Genomic DNA, 20303 nt, shown 5'->3' with positions numbered 1-20303 from the left:
CCCTGTACACCTCCGTTGAATTTTTTTTTTATGTGCGTCTTCTCTCCATTTGGAAAAACAGTCTACCCTTTCCATTCCTTCTCCCGAAGCGGACGACCATTCGCTTCCTGACGCTGTTCTCCATCGGCCCGCCTCAGTCCTTCGGTAGCCCGCTCTGCTTCCCCAGAACCGCCCGGCCCCTCCGCCCATCCTCGCACCTTCCGTCCGCAGAGCCGCGGGTGGGGGCTCCCGACCGCCGAGCTTCTCGGCCTCTGGCCCCCCAAACCGGACGCGCTCCCGCATATCCCCCCCCGCCCTCCTCCGCTCGATCACCGGCTCTCCCTCTCGCTCTCCCTCTCCAGGCACGTACTTCACGCACGAGGCTAAGGGGGCGGACGACGCCGCGGACGCGGACACGGCGATCATCAACGCGGAGGGCGGGCAGAACAACTCCGACGAGAAGAAGGAGTACTTCATTTAAGCCGAGTGCGGCCAGTCGGAGGTGTCCAACTGTTGACATCTTGCCGGTTGGATGTTTCTTTTCTTTTGGCATGGTGGACAGGAGCGAGTCGTGTACGGTGTTGGGGTTGAGGGTCCCTCGGGTGGGAAACACAGACGGTTCAGTTGGGCGACTTCCACAGTTTGACACCTCTGCGACGGCCCTAGCCAGTCTTGGACTTAGTTTAGAGCCTCCCATTTGCAGAAATCTCCGTGCCTTGTTTTCCCTGCAGACATCATGCCAGCCTGTTGAACGATTGCTGTTCGGAAAGCCGGGCGGAGCTAGAAACTCCCCTCCCTTTCTACCCCCCCCCGTAGCGAGCCGCGGGGGGGGGGGTCCGATGTTTTATTTTCGCCGCAGAGGGACGCGGAGCGAGCACTTTTCTGCAAGTGAAGAGTTTTTCTTTTCCTCCTTTTATTTCGGGTGTGGCGAGACTGACGCTAATTTCGTCCTCTTCTGTAGACGGTGCGATGTAGGGTACCTCAAACTGTCCGGCCATTTATTTTTTTTTCTCTCTCTTTTATTATTATTTTTTTTTTGCACAAGTGACCGGGCATCTGCAGCGAAACGCATTCCGTGCCTGGCCAAGGCGGGTCTTTCGCCGTTTCCTTGATGCAGAGGCAGTGTCGAGTCACCGCGGTAGGAGCTAAAAAGCTTGCTCCCAGACAGCTCTCGTTTTTAAAAGATCTCATCAGTCTTTCTCAATTGGCCTTATTCTTAATATGGTTTGCCAAAAAAAAGAAACAACAATTATCCACGCTCACAATCCCTGTTGCACCGTTCGTAACCCCTGACCCCCCCCCAAGGTGTTCATTGCCGCCTTGGGGGAGGGGGAGGGGGATGATTCGGACAGTTCAATTTGGATTCATTAAACACAGCATGGATTTAAAAAGGCACAATCCCTTTCTTCACATCTGCACGGTTTATATTTAAAACTTTCATGGATTGTGTGTGCATAGATCCCTTAAAACAGCTGTGCGTGTGTGAGTGCGCGTGGTTTTTTTTTAAGAAGAAAAGAAGAGAATCAAGGCTGTGATGGATGTCTTTGTGTCATTGTAAAACGCTACTCGTATTCTATTTAAAAGGTTTAATTAAAACTGATCAAAACGCTGTACAGGAGGCTGTAGTATTTAATGGAAGTTAATCGTATATCTCGCTTGGATCACCCATCCGTCCTGTGTCTGCCATTGTTAAGGGATAGTGCCTCTTTAAAGAGCGAAGAAGTTGCCTTAAAAAAAAAAATGATATTACCACCTTGTGTTTGGCATAAGCATTTTTCGATACCCCACCCCTCCTCCGAAACCCCGCCACCCACCCACCCACCCCTCCCCCCCACACCCAAATCATATATTTAGCAGAGGAAGCGAGATTCTGCCAAGGCATCTCGTTTGGAACAGAACGTTTGCCTCCTGGACCCGTCGCTCCGCAGTTTGGTGTGTGTGGGGGGGGGGGGAGGGCGAGGCGCCTTGGCAGATTCCGGATTCAAGGCAAGATCTCTTCCCCTGCCCTCCACCCAGTACACAGCCCAGTGACATAGCTTTTACCCGAAGAGGGTTCGTTTTAGGCTAATTTTCTTTCGAGGGTATTTCCCCCCCCCCCCCCCGAGATTTATCGTTACAACGCGCGATACACTATCATATCTTTCAGAGTGGACTGGGGGAGAGTGAGTTAGCCCCACAGTGTGTCCCGCGCGGGAACGCGCCGTGCCCCCGTGGCGCCTTGGGAGCCCGAGGCGGCTGTGGCCATCTTAGTCCGGGCTCGCCGAGCTTCCTCGGCAAGTTCCAAGGGAGCGGAGGTGGAGTTGCTGGAGGGTGTCACGCCCGTGTGATCCTTGACGACAACAAAAAAAAACTCGGTAACTCCGCCTGAGAAGAAAAGAGATCACCACAGTAGTGAGGGGAACGTGATGTCACGCTCTGACTTAAGTAAGAAGTGGTTTAACGTGTCTTGTCGCTGTTTAAAAATCTCTTGGAGTAACTTGCGCCCCCTCTCCCCCTTGGCTTTAGGTTTTTGATCTGTACGACAGTGTGGTAGTGTTACTGAAGTCGGTCTAATCATTTTTCGAAAAAGCAGTTCAGACTTGTCGTGTCTCAGGAATGTGCGTTCCGAATGGCTCTTTGCAAAGGATGTGCCCCCCCACCGTCCCCTCCCACCCACACACACACCAACACACGCGCATCTAAACGTGGCAAATTCAAGAGTTTCGGTTGTACATGTTCCTTTCCGTTGTTGCGTGAGAATCCGTTTTGGTTTGGGTCGAATTCCTCTCCGATGCAGTGCACTGTTTCGATTGTAATTTGTATTACTTTGTATAGAGTTAGTTCGACTAATTGGGTATGTCATGTGCAAAAACGAGTATTGTGCGAAATTGGTTTTTAAAAAAAAAAAAAATGGGTACAAAGTTGAAGATTATTGCTGTGTTCCATATGCATATTAGGTCTAAACCTTTAGGCACCACGGCTGTTTGCTTCGGGCATCTCTCATTTGTTGTGTGCACACGGGCTCTGTTGTGTATTGATAGGACCTCCCATTGTTCTCCACACCGTTCTGTTTTATTTTGTACCATTTCATGTATGCCATTTTTACAGGAGAAAAAAAAAAGTCTAGAAAAAAAAAACTACTGAAGCGTTATTGACTTCTTAATAAAAAAAAAAGTTAAATGTTCCGAATTCCTGATCTCGGCGTCGTTTCTTCTCTTTTAAACGTCCGCTGCCTCGGCGACTGGCGCCGGCCGTTTTATTCCCCCCCCCCCCCCGCAGCGGGTTCACTTGGTCGCGGTCGGGGGTTGGGTGGGTGGGGGGGAGATTAGCTACGTTTGCCACATGACCAGCCAAGCATATACAGTGAAAAGCGCCGTTTTGCATCAGCGGCCAATGCGGGCCGAGGTCTGTGCTGTGGGTTGGCGGGGTGGGCAGAGGGGGGGTTGCAGCTGCGCTTCCAGCAAATCGGCAGAGTCCCGGGGCAATGTCTGCACCATCATCAGCAAATAAATGCAACTTCTCGTTTGAATTTGCACCTTGGGTCTTTCCAAAACATCTTATCAGCTACTGAAAGCGAACAGAGAGACAAGGGGAGATGTTTTGTTCGACAAAAAACCAGCAGTGGGCGTCACGTCGAGACCCCCTCGGAGGAAGAGGTCTCCCCGGCCCCAACGTGACGCGACATTTTCACTCGCTAAAGATCATCAGGACAGCACTGCAGTGACAGTGATCCTACAATGCTTCCTTTGAATCACATGTAGCCTTCACACGCCTCCTCCCTTCGCGCCCACGCTCCAGATGAGCGTTAATCGGCATGGCCTGGTTTGCAGTCAACTCCAGGAGCGCTATTGTTCAGGGCTGCCTTTTAAATTCCATCTACACAATCCACGGTCAGGGGCCTGGAGAACTGATGAAGTCAACGTCTGCTCCAACTCCAGAATACACCCTAATCCCCCAATTAGCCGAAGTTTCCTGGAAATAGTTTTTTAAAAATGTATTGAAAAATAAAGTTTGGGTCACAAATTATGTATTTAAATGAAATACAGAGCACTCCCAGTGCAAGTACAGTAGTTTAGAACTGTGTATTAGATCCTAACAGTTATCAAACAGTGTGAGAGCAAAGACTCTTTCTCTGGTTTGGGGGTGGACGTGTGGGCCGACTCCAGGGCACTGTGTCACGGAGAAGAGGTGACCTTCGATGCTCCCTTCGGAGGCAGGTGCTGAGATGTGGGGTGTGGTGTATTCCCCATCCCACCAGCCAGCCGGGAGGGTCGCGGGAGCCCGTCCGGGCCTTGGAGCCTCCGAATCGAATGGAAGGGGGGGTGAGAGACAAGTGATCATCTCAGCAGTGCCGGGTTTGGGGGAGGGTCGGTTCGGGGCTTATCTCCTTCAGTTGTGAAGACCGGCTGCAGGTGAGTCTACACGTTCGCGATAGGCCCTAACTCCAGAACACATCCCACCAAGACAAAATGAGCGATAAAGACAGAAGATTAAAACGAGATTCAAGATCGTTTGGATGTCATTTCCGGTTCACAAGGGTAAGGGGGAACAAATCAATTGTTATTCTGGATCTGATGCAACTCAAAAAGCGACTCAAAAGACAATAGCGCAATACAGTCGGCCCTCCGTATCCGCGAGTTCCGCACGCGCGAATTCAACCAACCGCGAATCACGAAAACCCAGAAGTGCTCTTCCAGCACTCGTTGTTCGAGCATGTACAGACTTTTTTTCTTGTCATTATTCCCTAAACAATGCAGTAGAACAACTATTTACATAGCATTTACATTGTATTAGGTATTATAAGTAATCGAGAGATGATTTAAAGTATACGGGAGGATGTGCGTGGGTTATCGTGGATCGGGATCGAAAAAAATCGGAAGTTCTCTTACTCAGTAAGTTGGAACAGGTACATCCGGTATTATTTAGCGTCAGTCAAATCTTTGTCTTAGTATATAGTATACAATTTACCTTTCTATGCATATAAAACACTTAAGAACGTATGTTTCAGCACTGGGCTCGGGTATGAAAGTTCCCGATTTCGATCCAGGGACAGATCACCCCCGAGTTCGCTCTCCACCATGCCGGGTTGATGTGGAGGATCAAAAACCCAAAACCCCAAAACCCAATAATTAAACCACTGCGTTGCTTAGTAATAATTGTGGCTTTCATCGGGGCAGGGCCTTTCTCACTTTATCCTTTAAAATTTTTCCGATCATTGACCGACTGTAGCCTAACGCTTTTCCAATGACCGATGGCGTTTCACCTCTTTCCATCTTATTTTCAATCGTGATTATTTTCGTGAACAGAAACACCGCGGATTCAGAGCTGCGCTGCCGGGTCCTAATGTCCACCGCACTGAGACAGGTTAAATAAGGTCTGGGGTTCCGCCGGGTCCTAATGTCCACCGCACTGAGACAGGTTAAATAAGGTCTGGGGTTCCGCCGGGTCCTAATGTCCACCGCACTGAGACAGGTTAAATAAGGTCTGGGGTTCCGCCGGGTCCTAATGTCCACCGCACTGAGACAGGTTAAATAAGGTCTGGGGTTCCGCCGGGTCCTAATGTCCACCGCACTGAGACAGGTTAAATAAGGTCTGGGGTTCCGCCGGGTCATAATGTCCACCACACTGAGACAGGTTAAATAAGGTCTGGGGTTTCACTGGGTCCTAAAGTCCACCGCACTGAGACGGGTTAAATAAGGTTTGGGGTTCCACTGGGTCCTAAAGTCCACCACACTGAGAGGGGTTAAATAAGGTCTGGGGTTCCGCCGGGTCCTAATGTCCACCGCACTGAGACAGGTTAAATAAGGTCCGGGGTTCCGCCGGGTCCTAATGCCCACCGCACTGAGACAGGTTAAATAAGGTCTGGGGTTTCACTGGGTCCTAAAGTCCACCGCACTGAGACAGGTTAAATAAGGTCTGGGGTTCCGCCGGGTCCTAATGTCCACCGCACTGAGACAGGTTAAATAAGGTCTGGGGTTTCACTGGGTCCTAAAGTCCACCGCACTGAGATGGGTTAAATAAGGTTTGGGGTTCCACTGGGTCCTAAAGTCCACCGCACTGAGACAGGTTAAATAAGGTCTGGGGTTCCGCCGGGTCCTAATGCCCACCGCACTGAGACAGGTTAAATAAGGTCTGGGGTTCCGCTGGGTCCTAATGTCCACCGCACTGAGACAGGTTAAATAAGGTCTGGGGTTTCACTGGGTCCTAAAGTCCACCGCACTGAGACAGGTTAAATAAGGTCTGGGGTTCCGCCGGGTCCTAATGTCCACCGCACTGAGACAGGTTAAATAAGGTCTGGGGTTCCGCCGGGTCCTAATGTCCACCGCACTGAGACAGGTTAAATAAGGTCTGGGGTTCCGCCGGGTCCTAATGTCCACCACACTGACAGGTTAAATAAGGTCTGGGGTTTCACTGGGTCCTAAAGTCCACCGCACTGAGACGGGTTAAATAAGGTTTGGGGTTCCACTGGGTCCTAAAGTCCACCACACTGAGATGGGTTAAATAAGGTCTGGGGTTCCGCCGGGTCCTAATGTCCACCGCACTGAGACAGGTTAAATAAGGTCCGGGGTTCCGCCGGGTCCTAATGCCCACCGCACTGAGACAGGTTAAATAAGGTCTGGGGTTTCACTGGGTCCTAAAGTCCACCGCACTGAGACAGGTTAAATAAGGTTTGGGGTTCCGCCGGGTCCTAATGTCCACCGCACTGAGACAGGTTAAATAAGGTCTGGGGTTTCACTGGGTCCTAAAGTCCACCGCACTGAGACGGGTTAAATAAGGTTTGGGGTTCCACTGGGTCCTAAAGTCCACCGCACTGAGATGGGTTAAATAAGGTCTGGGGTTCCGCCGGGTCCTAATGTCCACCGCACTGAGACAGGTTAAATAAGGTCCGGGGTTCCGCCGGGTCCTAATGCCCACCGCACTGAGACAGGTTAAATAAGGTCTGGGGTTCCGCTGGGTCCTAATGTCCACCGCACTGAGACAGGTTAAATAAGGTCCGGGGTTCCGCTGGGTCCTAATGTCCACCGCACTGAGACGGGTTAAATAAGGTCTGGGGTTTCATTGGGTCCTAAAGTCCACCGCACTGAGCCGGGTTAAATAAGGTCCGGAGTTCCGCCGGGTCCTAATGTCCACCGCACTGAGACAGGTTAAATAAGGTCCGGGGTTCTGCCGGGTCCTAATGCCCACCGCACTGAGACAGGTTAAATAAGGTTTGTGGTTCCACTGGGTCCTAAAGTCCACCACATTGAGACAGGTTGAATAAGGGACTTGAGCATCCGAGAATTTTGGTATCCACGAGGGGTTTCAGAACCAATCCCCTGCGGATAAGGAGGGCCGACTGTAATAACAATAAATATTTTAAAAATTGTCCATTCATTATATGCCTTTCCATGATTGTTCTTGGCAGATTTTTGTACAGAAGTGATTTGCCATTGTCATCCTCTGGGCAGTCTTTACAAAATGGGTGGCCCCAGCCCATTATCAATAAATACTCTTCAGAGATTGTCCGCCTGGCATCAGTGGTCCCAGTGGTAACCAGGACTGGTGATCTGCACCGGCTGCTCGACCCACCCATGGCTTCACGTGAGCCTGATCGGGGGGGCCTTATCTGCATTGCCTGTGTGGACGCAGTCAACGGGAGAGAGACGAAGATCAGCCTTACTTGTCACAAACACCGAAACGCGTCGTTTTGCGCCAACAATCTATACGGTCCGAGGATGGGGGAGGGGTGGGCAGCCCGCGATCGTCCCCACACTTCCGGTGCCCACAACTTAGTAACTCTAAACCCCATGTCTTTGGAGCGTGGGGGGGGGGGGGTAGCTCGAGCACTTGGTGGTGGGTGCGGCCACAGGGAGAATGTACAGACTCCTCACGGGCAGCAGAGGGGAAGGGAATGCAGGTCATTGTCACGGTAACCGTAATGGCACCATGGCCCCTGTTATCAGTTGGAGGGCTTCCAGCCATTAGGGTTTTGACAGACAGACAGACAAACATACTTTATTTATCCCGAGGGTAATTGGGTTTCGTTACAGCCGCACCAACCAAGAATAGTGTAGAAATATAGCAATATAAAACCATAAATAATTAAATAATAATAAGTTAATCATGCCAAGTGGAAATAAGTCCAGGACCAGCCTATTGGCTCAGGGTGTCTGACACTCCGAGGGAGGAGTTGTAAAGTTTGATGGCCACAGTCAGGAATGACTTCCTACGACGCTCAGTGTTACATCTCGGTGGAATGAGTCTCTGGCTGAATGTACTCCTGTGCCTAACCAGTACATTATGGAGTGGATGGGAGTCATTGTCCAAGATGGCATGCAACTTGGACAGCATCCTCTTTTCAGACACCACCGTCAGAGAGTCCAGTTCCACCCCCACAACATCACTGGCCTTACGAATGAGTTTGTTGATTCTGTTGGTGTCTGCTACCCTCAGCCTGCTGCCCCAGCACACAACAGCAAACATGATAGCACTGGCCACCACAGCCTCGTAGAACATCCTCAGCATCGTCCGGCAGATGTTAAAGGACCTCAGTGTCGTCAGGAAATAGAGACGGCTCTGACCCTTCTTGTAGACAGCCTCAGTGTTCTTTGACCAGTCCAGCTTATTGTCCATTCGTATCCCCAGGTATTTGTAATCCTCCACCTTGTCCACACTGACCCCTTGGATGGAAACAGGGGTCACGGGTGCCTTAGCCCTCCTCAGGTCCACCACCAGCTCCTTAGTCTTTTTCACATTAAGCTGCAGATGATTCTGCTCACACCATGTGACAAAGTTTCCCACCGTAGCCCTATACTCAGCCTCATCTCCCTCGCTGATGTATCCAACTATGGCAGAGTCATCAGAAAACTTCTGAAGATGGCAAGACACATCAAAGCAGTTCAAAGGTGGGAGAGGACTTCAGTACGAATTTATTGGCATCCAACCAGACACATGTACACCACCAACTGAAACATCGTTCCCCTGGGGCCAAGGTGCAGATGCGGGGAAGTATCATATATTATCAGAATCAGAATCAAGTTTATTATCACTGGCATGCGATGTGAAATTTGTTAACTTAGCAGCAGCAATACATAACCTAGCAGAGAGAAATATAATAATAAATAAAATAAAACATAATAATAAATAAACAAGTAAATCAATTAACAACACACACACACAGAATGCCGGTGGAACACAGCAGGCCAGGCAGCGTCTATAGGGAGAAGCACTGTCGACGTTTCGGGCCGAGACCCTTCGTCAGGACTCAAAACAGGTTCAATACCGCCCCCTGCTGACCGGGAGGATTCAGGAGAGTGGTCCCAACATCTAAAACAGGTTCAATACCGCCCCCTGCTGACCGGGAGGATTCAGGAGAGTGGTCCCAACATCTAAAACAGGTTCAATACCGCCCCCTGCTGACCGGGAGGATTCAGGAGAGTGGTCCCAACATCTAAAACAGGTTCAATACCGCCCCCTGCTGACCGGGAGGATTCAGGAGAGTGGTCCCAACATCTAAAACAGGTTCAATACCGCCCCCTGCTGACCGGGAGGATTCAGGAGAGTGGTCCCAACATCTAAAACAGGTTCAATACCGCCCCCTGCTGACCGGGAGGATTCAGGAGAGTGGTCCCAACATCTAAAACAGGTTCAATACCGCCCCCTGCTGACCGGGAGGATTCAGGAGAGTGGTCCCAACATCTAAAACAGGTTCAATACCGCCCCCTGCTGTCCGGGAGGATTCAGGAGACTGGTCCCAACATCTAAAACAGGTTCAATACCGCCCCCTGCTGACCGGGAGGATTCAGGAGAGTGGTCCCGACATCTAAAACAGGTTCAATACCACCCCCTGCTGACCGGGAGGATTCAGGAGAGTGGTCCCAACATCTAAAACAGGTTCAATACCGCCCCCTGCTGACCGGGAGGATTCAGGAGAGTGGTCCCAACATCTAAAACAGGTTCAATACCGCCCCCTGCTGACCGGGAGGATTCAGGACATCACACACAAAATGCTGGTGGAACGCAGCAGGCCAGGCAGCGTCTATAGGGAGAAGCACTGTCGACGTTTTGGGCCGAGACTCTTCGTCAGGACTGACTGAAAGGAAAGATAGTAAGAGATTTGAAAGTGGTGAGGGGGAGGGGAAATGCGAAATGATAGGAGACCGGAGGGGGAGGGGTGAAGCTAAGAGCTGGAAAGGTGATTGGTGAAAGTGATACAGAGCTGGAGAAGGGAAAGGATCATGGGACGGGAGGCCTCAGGAGAAAGAAAGGGGGGGGAGCACCAGAGGAAGATGGAGAACAGGCGGAGCGATGGGCAGAGAGAGTGAAAAAAGGGGGAAGGGGAAGAAAACCCAATATATCAGGGATGGGGTAAGAAGGGGAGGAGGGGCATGAATGGAAGTTAGAGAAGTCAATGTTCATGCCATCAGGTTGGAGGCTACCCAGCCGGTATATAAGGTGGTGTTCCTCCAACCTGAGTGTGGCTTCATCTTGACAGTAGAGGAGGCCATGGATAGACATATCAGAATGGGAATGGGACGTGGAATTAAAATGTGTGGCCACTGGGAGATCCTGCTTTCTCTGGCGGACAGAGCGCTCGACAGATAACGAAAAGATATTCTGCAGATGTACAAGGTGACCCCAGAACCCTGTGGGCAATGAGGACAGGGCTTTCAAAGTACCGGACAAGAGCTTTCAACATGACGCGACACCATTCCAGGGCACAAGCCGTGCAGTCTGGTGCTAAGGAGCAATATGCACCCAGCATGTAAGATAGTATTCACAGAATAATATGAGCAGGTGATAAGAAAAGATTCTGTAGGGTGTACAGGCTGACCCGAAGCTGTATCCCCTGTGGAAATTAAGGGTGGGATTTTCAAACTACAAGATGAGGGTTTTCTGCATATCGCAGTGTCACTCCAGGGTTCTAAGAGGAGGGACCTTTAGTTGAAATTAAAGTTAATTGTCATTCAGCCCTACACACGTATACAGCCAAACGAAACACCGTCCCTTTGGGACCAAGATCAGAATCAGAGTCAGGTTCATAATAAATAAAATAAAACAATAATAAATAAACAAGTAAATTAATTACATATATTGAACAGATTTTTAAAAATGTGCAAAAAAACCAGAAATACTGTATATTAAAAATACTGTATATTTTAAAAAGCGAGGTAGTGTCCAAAGCATCATTGTCCATTTAGGAATCGGATGGCAGAGGGGAAGAAGCTGTTCCTGAATCGCTGAGTGTGTGTCTTCAGGCTCCTGTACCTCCTCCCTGATGGCGGAGGGGAAGAAGCTGTTCCTGAATCGCTGAGTGTGTGTCTTCAGGCTCCTGTACCTCCTCCCTGATGGCGGAGGGGAAGAAGCTGTTCCTGAATCGCTGAGTGTGTGTCTTCAGGCTCGTGTACCTCCTCCCTGACGGCGGAGGGGAAGAAGCTGTTCCTGAATCGCTGAGTGTGTGCCTTCAGGCTCCTGTACCTCCTCCCTGATGGCGGAGGGGAAAAAGCTGTTCCTGAATCGCTGAGTGTGTGTCTTCAGGCTCCTGTACCTCCTCCCTGATGGCGGAGGGGAAGAAGCTGTTCCTGAATCGCTGAGTGTGTGTCATCAGGCTCCTGTACCTCCTCCCTGATGGCAGAGGGGAAGAAGCTGTTCCTGAATCGCTGAGTGTGTGTCTTCAGGCTCCTGTACCTCCTCCCTGATGGCAGAGGGGAAGAAGCTGTTCCTGAATCGCTGAGTGTGTGTCTTCAGGCTCCTGTACCTCCTCCCTGATGGCAGAGGGGAAGAAGCTGTTCCTGAATCGCTGAGTGTGTGTCTTCAGGCTCCTGTACCCCCTCCCTGATGGCGGAGGGGAAGAAGCTGTTCCTGAATTGCTGAGTGTGTGTCTTCAGGCTCCTGTATCTCCTCCCTGATGGCGGAGGGGAAGAAGCTGTTCCTGAATCGTTGAGTGTGTGTCTTCAGGCTCCTGTACCTCCTCCCTGATGGCGGAGGGGAAGAAGCTGTTCCTGAATCGCTGAGTGTGTGTCTTCAGGCTCCTGTACCTCCTCCCTGATGGCGGAGGGGAAGAAGCTGTTCCTGAATCGCTGAGTGTGTGTCTTCAGGCTCCTGTACCTCCTCCCTGATGGCGGAGGGGAAGAAGCTGTTCCTGAATCGCTGAGTGTGTGTCTTCAGGCTCCTGTACCTCCTCCCTGATGGCGGAGGGGAAGAAGCTGCTCCTGAATCGCTGAGTGTGTGTCTTCAGGCTCCTGTACCTCCTCCCTGATGGCGGAGGGGAAGAAGCTGCTCCTGAATCGCTGAGTGTGTGTCTTCAGGCTCCTGTACCTCCTCCCTGATGGCGGAGGGGAAGAAGCTGTTCCTGAATCGCTGAGTGTGTGTCTTCAGGCTCCTGTACCTCCTCCCTGACGGCGGAGGGGAAGAAGCTGTTCCTGAATCGCTGAGTGTGTGCCTTCAGGCTCCTGTACCTCCTCCCTGATGGCAGAGGGGAAAAAGCTGTTCCTGAATCGCTGAGTGTGTGTCTTCAGGCTCCTGTACCTCCTCCCTGATGGCGGAGGGGAAGAAGCTGTTCCTGAATCGCTGAGTGTGTGCCTTCAGGCTCCTGTACCTCCTCCCTGATGGCAGAGGGGAAGAAGCTGTTCCTGAATCGCTGAGTGTGTGTCTTCAGGCTCCTGTACCTCCTCCCTGATGGTAACACTGAGAAAAGGGCATGCCCTGGGAGCTGGAGGTCTTTAATAATGGACGCTGCCTTTCTGAGACACCGCTCCCTGAAGATGTCCTGGGTACTTTGTGGGCTAGTACCCAAGGTGGAGCTGACTAGATTTACAATCCTCTGCAGCTTCTTTCGGTCCTGTGCAGTAGCCCCTCCACACCAGACAGTGATGCAGCCTGTCAGAATACTCTCCACGGTACAACTATAGAAGTTTTTGAGAGTATTTGTTGACATGCCAAATCTCTTCAAACTTCTAATGAAGTATAGCCGCTGTCTTTCCTTCTTTACAACTGCATCGATATGTTGGGACCAGGTTAGGTCCTCAGAGATCCTGACACCCAGGAACCTGAAGCTGCTCACTCTCTCCACTTCTGATCCCTCTGTGAGGATTGGTGTGTGTTCCTTCATCTTACCCTCCCTGAAGTCCACAATCAGCTCCTTCGTCTTACTGACGTTGAGTGCCAGGTTGTTGCTGTGACACCACTCCACTAGTTGGCATATCTCACTCCTGTACGCCCTCTCGTCACCACCTGAGATTCTACCAACACGAATCACAGTTTGCAGCATACACTGGGGGGGGGGGGGTGGTTGCTGGTGCTCTGTTTAGTTACCTGATCGTGTAACTCGTAGCCTTTGGCCAGGAGAAGACGTTACCAGGCGGTGCCCAACCTTCACAGAGTGTTTCGACCCTTACTCTCTCCAGTTCGGGGGGGGAGGGAGGTGCGGTCAGTGCCCACCCGTTCCTGACTTCCGGCCCAACTCCTCCCAGCTGCTCCACGTCCAGCGACAGCCCCTTCCTGCTTCCTCCTCCCCCTCGCCCACCCCCCCCCCCCCCATCCCGCCAGCTGCTCGTTTCTCTTCAGCCGCCCTCCCTCCCTGCGCTCCCGGACTGGTCGCTGGAGGGCTCCTCTCCCCGTGAGCCTCCCCGCGCGCCCTTCCTCCCGTGGGGACGGCGAGCGCCCCACCCGGACGACCTCGGCGGCCCGCAGGACGACGTCTGGCTGACGCGTGTGGCCTGCGCCACCTCCGGGAGCTGCAGCTCCCCCCACCAACACCGACCCTCGTCTCCCATGATTTGTTAGCTTGCAGGAGACGGGACACAGTTCTGTGTGAAAGCCTGTGCCGCACAAGTGCTGTAAAAAGAATGCTACTTATAACCGTGCTCAGAGAGGCACAGAGGGATCGGTATCTACCGACAAGCACCTTTATTGTTTGAGCTACCAAGTACGTGAGTTCATGCACCAAATGCCCTTGTGCACACTCCCGCCAAGTCTCCCTGACTCTCCTGGATCGCAAGGACAAAGGAGTTTACGTTGGCTGGGCGCTCCTCCTCGTCCCGATCCTCCCGCCTTGTGTTTCACGCAGGGTCGCTCACGTTCGTATCCTCAGCGGTTACTCTTTGAAGTTACCGCTACCAGCACACGCGAGTATCCACTCCTTATCGATTCAAACATCGCATTCCGGTGTCATTGGCCACAGGGCAGGTGCCTGTCCTTGAACGCCTTGTCATCGGCTCCGCTCCAAGCCTGCGTCCACTTATTGCCCTCTTCCCATCAAGCGACAGGCGGTCATTTATGGCTCTTTGGTTCTCGATCAGCGATGAGCTCGAGTCACCCCAACTCCGACATTCACAAACCCTGCGTGTTGCAGCCGACCGAAGAACGTCTCACAAATAGCTTTCTTATTTGGAAATAATCTCCAGCCCAGCAGATTACCTGGAGTATCGTCGTGTCTCCTTTAAAACGTTGATCAAGCCCAGCGGGCCAAGCTCACAAAATGGAGGATCGAGCGTCTTCACAAAATGGCCGCCTCCATCCCCCAGCATGCGGCAAGAACAGAGACAACTAGTCTTGTCTGCTTTACTGTCCTTGATTCATTTGAATTCACCGATTTGTAGATATATCTGTAACCTCGGACTCTGTCGGCTGCCTAAGTCTGGGGAAGACCATCTCTGGCCCCGCCAAAGGTGTGAGATTGAGGTGCAGAACCTCCTGTTTGTGTGGATGCTGTGTGATGTGTCCCCCTTTTACAAATCAGTACCACAAAATAACAGACAGTACACTACATGCAATTAAACGATTTAGCTTTATAATCCTTAATTTGAGTAAAGGGTTAGCAAAGAGAAAACAAAAAGAAAGGGCCCATTTTAACGAAACTGCCTAACGTGCACAAGTTGGGAGTTCACGATTTCCTCTTCGCCGATCCTCCATTGATTCCCCCCCCCCCGGGCTTCATCGACTCCCGGCCCCACTCCAAGTCCGCTCCATCCTGCTGTCTACGACCCCTCCTTTCGGGCGTCTTCTCTCTCCATCTCCCGCCGAACGGAAGACCCAGATCACCTCGGTGTCAGGCACACGGGACGAAAACACCCTCCCCTCACATTCCAAAGCCCCTGTTATCTCCAACCGTGACCCAAACTCTGCTTCTACAGAAAGACCGTCACGTGAGCAATGAGACCGTTCCCAGGGTGTTACACTCTTCCCCCCCCACCACCAAATTTCGTCATGTTCTCATGGCTTTAAGATAATTCGCCAACCCTTCTTGCAAAGCACAAAGTCCAACCGGGGTGTAAAAGGCAGTGACGCAGCTCCCCAAGGCGACAGGGGCTACACTCTGTTCCCCCGGTGCTACATAGGCCAGTCTATCCGGTGGTCTCCTGATTCATAGAAACATAGAAAACCTTACAGCACAACACAGGCCCTTCGGCCCACAAAGCTGTGCTGAACATGTCCCTACCTTAGAAATTACTCGGCTTACCCATCACCCTCTATTTCACTAAGCTCCATGTACCTATCTAAAAGTCTCTTAAAAGACCCTATCATATCCGCCTCCACCACCGTCGCCGGCAGCCCATTCCACGCACTCACCACTCTCTGAGTAAAAAACTTACCCCTGACATCTCCTCTGTACCTACTCCCCAGCACCTTAAACCTGTGTCCTCTTGTGGCAACCATTTCAGCCCTGGGGAAAAAGCCTCTGACTATCCACACGATCAATGCCTCTCATCATCTTGTACACCTCTATCAGGTCACCTCTCATCCTCCGTCGCTCCAAGCAGAAAAGGCCGAGTTCACTCAACCTATTCTCGTAAGGCATGCTCCCCAATCCAGGCAACATCCTTGTAAATCTCCTCTGCACCCTTTCTATGGCTTCCACGTCCTTCCTGTAGTGAGGCGACCAGAACTGTGCACAGTACTCCAAGTGGGGTCTGACCAGGGTCCTATATAGCTGCAACATTACCTCTCGGCTCCTAAACTCAATCCCATGATTGATGAAGGCCAATGCACCATATGCCTTCTTAACCACAGAGTCAACCTGCGCAGCAGCTTTGAGTGTCCTATGGACTCAGACCCCAAGATCCCTCTGATCCTCCACACTGCCAAGAGTCTTATCATTAATACTATATTCTGCCATCATATTTGGGCTACCAAAATGAACCACTTCACACTTATCTGGGTTGAACTCCATCTGCCACTTCTCAGCCCAGTTTTGCATCCTATCAATGTCCCACTGTAACCTCTGACAGCCCTCCACACCATCCACAACACCTACAACCTTTGTGTCATCAGCAAACTTACTAACCCATCCTTCCACTTCCTCATCCATTCGTCATTTATGAAAATCACGAAGAGTAAGGGTCCCAGAACAGATCTCTGAGGCACTCCACTGGTCACCGACCTCCATACAGAACATGACCCATTTACAAACACTGTTTGTCTTCTGTGGGCAAGCCAGTTCTGGATTCACAAAGCAATGTCCCCTTGGATCCCATGCCTCCTTACTTTCTCAATAAGCCTTGCATGGGGTACCTTATCAAATGCCTTGCTGAGATCCATATGCACTACATCTACTGCTCTTCATCAATATGTTTAGTCACATCCTCAAAAAATTCAATCAGGCTCGTAAGGCACGAGCTGCCCTTGACAAAGCCATGCTGACTATTCCTAATCATATTATGCCTCTCCAAATGATCATAAATCCTGCCTCTCAGGATCTTCTCCATCAACTTACCAACCACTGAAGTAAGACTCACTGGTCTATAATTTCCTGGTCTATCTCTACTCCCTTTCTTGAATAAAGGAACAACATTCGCAACCCTCCAATCCTCTGGAACCTCTCCTGTCCCCATTGATGATGCAAAGATCATCGCCAGAGGCTCAGCAATCTCCTCCCTCACCTCCCACAGTAGCCTGGGGTACATCTCATCCGGTCACAGTGACTTATCCAACTTGATGCTTTCCAAAAGCTCCAGCACATCCTCTTTCTTAATACCTACATGCTCAAGCTCTTCAGTCCACTGCAAGTCATCACTACAATCACCAAGAGCCTTTTCCATAGTGAATACTGAAGCAAAGTATTCATTAAGTACCTCCGCTTTATCCTCTGGTTCCATGCACACTTTCCCACTGTCACATTTGATAGGTCCTATTCTTTCACATCTTATCCTCTTGCTCTTCACATACTTGTAGAATGCCTTGGGGTTTTCCTTAATCCTGCCTGCCAAGACCTTCTCATGGCCCCTTCTGGCTCTCCGAATTTCCTTTTTAAGCTCCTTCCTGTTAGCCTTATAATCTTCTAGATCTCTAACATTACCTAGCTCTCTGAACCTTTTGTAAGCTTTTCTTTTGTAATCTTGACTAGATTTATAACAACCTTTGTACACCACAGTTCCTGTACCCTACCATAACTTCCCTGTCTCATTGAAACGTACTTATGCAGAACTCCACACAAATATCCCCTGAACATTTGCCACATTTCTTCCATACCTTTCCCTGAGAACATTTGTTCCCAATTTAAGCTTCCAAGTTCCTGCCTGATGGCCTCAAAATTCCCGTTACTCCAATTAAACGCTTTCCTAACTTATCTGCTTCTATCTCCCTCCAATGCTAATGTAAAGGAGATAGAATTATGATCACCATCTCCAAAATGCTCTCCCACTGAGAGATCTGACACCTGACCTGGTTCAATTCCCAATACCAAATCAAGTACAGCCTCTCCTCTTGTAGGCTTATCTACATATTGTGTCGAGAAACCTTCCTGAACACACCTAACAACCTCCACCCCATCTAAACCCCTTGCTCCAGGAAGATGCCAATCGATATTTGGGATTCACGACAACTCTATTATTATTACACCTTTCCAGGATTTGTTTCCCTATCTGCTCCTCGATATCCCTGTTACTACTGGGCGGCCTATAACAAACACCCAGTAGAGTTATTGACCCCTTCTTGTTCCTAACCTCCACACACACAGACTCCGTAGACAATCCCTCCATGGCGTCCACTTTTTCTGCAGCCGTGACACTATCTCTGATCAACAGTGCCACGCCCCCACCTCTTACATAGAAACATAGAAAACCTACAGCACAATATAGCCCCTTCGGCCCACAAAGTTGTGCCGGACACGTCCCTACCCTAGAAATTACTAGGCTTACCCGTAGCCCTCTATTTTTCTAAGCTCCATGTACCTATCCAAAAGTCTCTTAAAAGACCCTATCGTATCCGCCTCCACCACCGTCGCCGGCAGCCCGTTCCACACACTCTCCACTCTCTGAGTGAAAAACTTACCCCTGACATCCCCTCTGTGCCCACTCCCCAGCACCTTAAACCTCTTGCGGCAACCATTTCAGCCCTGGGAAAAAGCCTCTGACTATCCACACGATCAATGCCTCTCATCATCTTGTACACCTCTATCAGGTCACCTCTCATCCTCCGTCGCTCTGAGGAGAAAAGGCCGAGTTCACTCCACCTCTTTTTGCCTCCCTCCCTGTCCCTTCTGAAACATCTAAAACCCAGCACTTGAAGTAACCATTCCTGCCCCTGAGCCATCCAAGTCTCTGTAATGGCCACCACATCATAGCTCCAAGTACTGATCCACGCTCTGAGCTCATCCGCTTTGTTCACAACACTCCTTGTGTTAAAACAGACACATCTCAAACCATCGGTCTGAGTGCATCCCTTCTCCTTCACCTGCCTATCCTCCCTCACACACTGTCTCCAAGCTTTCTCTATTTGTGAGCCAACTGTCTCTCCCCCCCAGTCTCTTCAGTTCGGTTCCCACCCCCCAGCATTTCTAGTTTAAACTCTCCACCGTAGCCTTAGCAAACCTGCCCGCCAGGATATCGGTCCCCCGGGATTCAAGTGCAACCTGCCCTTTCTGTGCAGGTCACACCTGCCCCAAAAGAGGTCCCAACGATCCAGAGATCTGAATCCCTGCCACCCACCCCCCCCAGCTCCAATCCCCCAGCCTCACATTTATCCTCCGCCTCATTCTATCCCTATACCCACCGTCGCGTGTCACGTGATTCTTTGAGACCTCCTTGCCCCCTCATCTACCTCTTCAGGTTCCGACGCTACTGGGGATACTGCTGGTCTACCTGGCCGAGGCCCCTCCCCGTCTACTATCACTCATGCCCCCCCTGCACGAGAGGTCAATGGCGACTGGTAAACCTGTTAGACCTCAGTCTGCGTCGCTCAGTTACTTCGATTTGGGTTTCCTGCAGGAAAAATCACATCTGCAGATAGAGATTTGAGATGTCTAAAAACTTCATCCCTCTTAACAACATGACCAAGGCCGTTAACATTCCAGGAGACTATTGTAATATCTTTACCACCCCCTGACCCCCCCAAGCTGCGTTCTGCCGCGAGGCCTCTGCATATGAGAATAGAAAAGAGATGATTAGAATTGAGCACAAACACAGTAAACAATGCAAAATGACTGGCAGCCTCTTAAAGAACACAGCGTGCGCACAAAAAGAAAACACGTCTGAGCCATAAACAAGAACGACACACACCCTAACCCACCCCCCTCGTGTCTCCCTGAACCAGACACGTAGTTCCCCATTTCAATCCCAAAAGGAGCCGCTGGGCAGGAGACTGACGTTACACAGTTATCGCAAACCCCCTCCCCGAGAAAATTTATAACACTGTTTATCCAAGATGGCGGCGCGACCCAGCTTGCAGCGGCCACTCCGGAGCCGATTATCTGTTATTTGTGAAGCGGGGTGCCGTGCGCAATCATAATCGATTGAAAACGTCTTAATACGCTTGGCAGAGGATGGTGCTCGGAGAAGCTGTGCCGGAGGGGATGGTCGTCGGCTCGGAGGTTCAACTGAGCTTTCATTATGTGCTGAGTCTGTGAGGCTGGGTTCGACGGAGCTTTCACTGTGTGCTGTGTCTGTGAGGCTGGGTTTGACGGAGCTTTCATTGTGTGCTGTGTCTGCGAGGCTGGGTTCGACGGAGCTTTCATTGTGTGCTGTGTCTGCGAGGCTGGGTTCGACGGAGCTTTCACTGTGTGCTGTGTCTGCGAGGCTGGGTTTGACGGAGCTTTCATTGTGTGCTGTGTCTGCGAGGCTGGGTTCGACGGAGCTTTCATTGTGTGCTGTGTCTGCGAGGCTGGGTTCGACGGAGCTTTCATTGTGTGCTGTGTCTGCGAGGCTGAGTCGGGTGGCGCCGTGGAAGTCCATAGTGGGGGTATTCCCTTCTGCCGCCAGCGTGGGATGGCGAGTCTGTCGGGACCCTGGGGACTTGTGGAAACTGTGTGGTGATTTCTTTTGAACTTATAGTCCTTTAACATCTTTGGACTATTTTTACTGTGCCCATGGACTGTCTTTTATCAATTATGCTATTGTTTGCACTGTTGTAACTATATGTTGTAACTATGT

General features: G+C 50.8%; 1 protein-coding gene across 1 annotated transcript in view; it reads left to right on the top strand.

Moving 5' to 3' along the window:
• Positions 1-3147, top strand: part of cadm1a (cell adhesion molecule 1a) — a 450797-nt gene extending 447650 nt beyond the window's left edge. Inside the window, exon 13 of the mRNA XM_073029526.1 lies at positions 342-3147. Within this exon, the coding sequence (XP_072885627.1) occupies positions 342-460 (119 nt within the window). The 3' untranslated portion in view covers positions 461-3147. The remainder of the gene's footprint in view (positions 1-341) is intronic.
• Positions 3148-20303: the final 17156 nt, after the last annotated feature.

This window comes from Hemitrygon akajei, chromosome 26 (assembly GCF_048418815.1).
Source record: "Hemitrygon akajei chromosome 26, sHemAka1.3, whole genome shotgun sequence".
Lineage (NCBI taxonomy): Eukaryota > Metazoa > Chordata > Chondrichthyes > Myliobatiformes > Dasyatidae > Hemitrygon > Hemitrygon akajei.
This window is presented reverse-complemented; position numbering and strand designations above follow the sequence as displayed.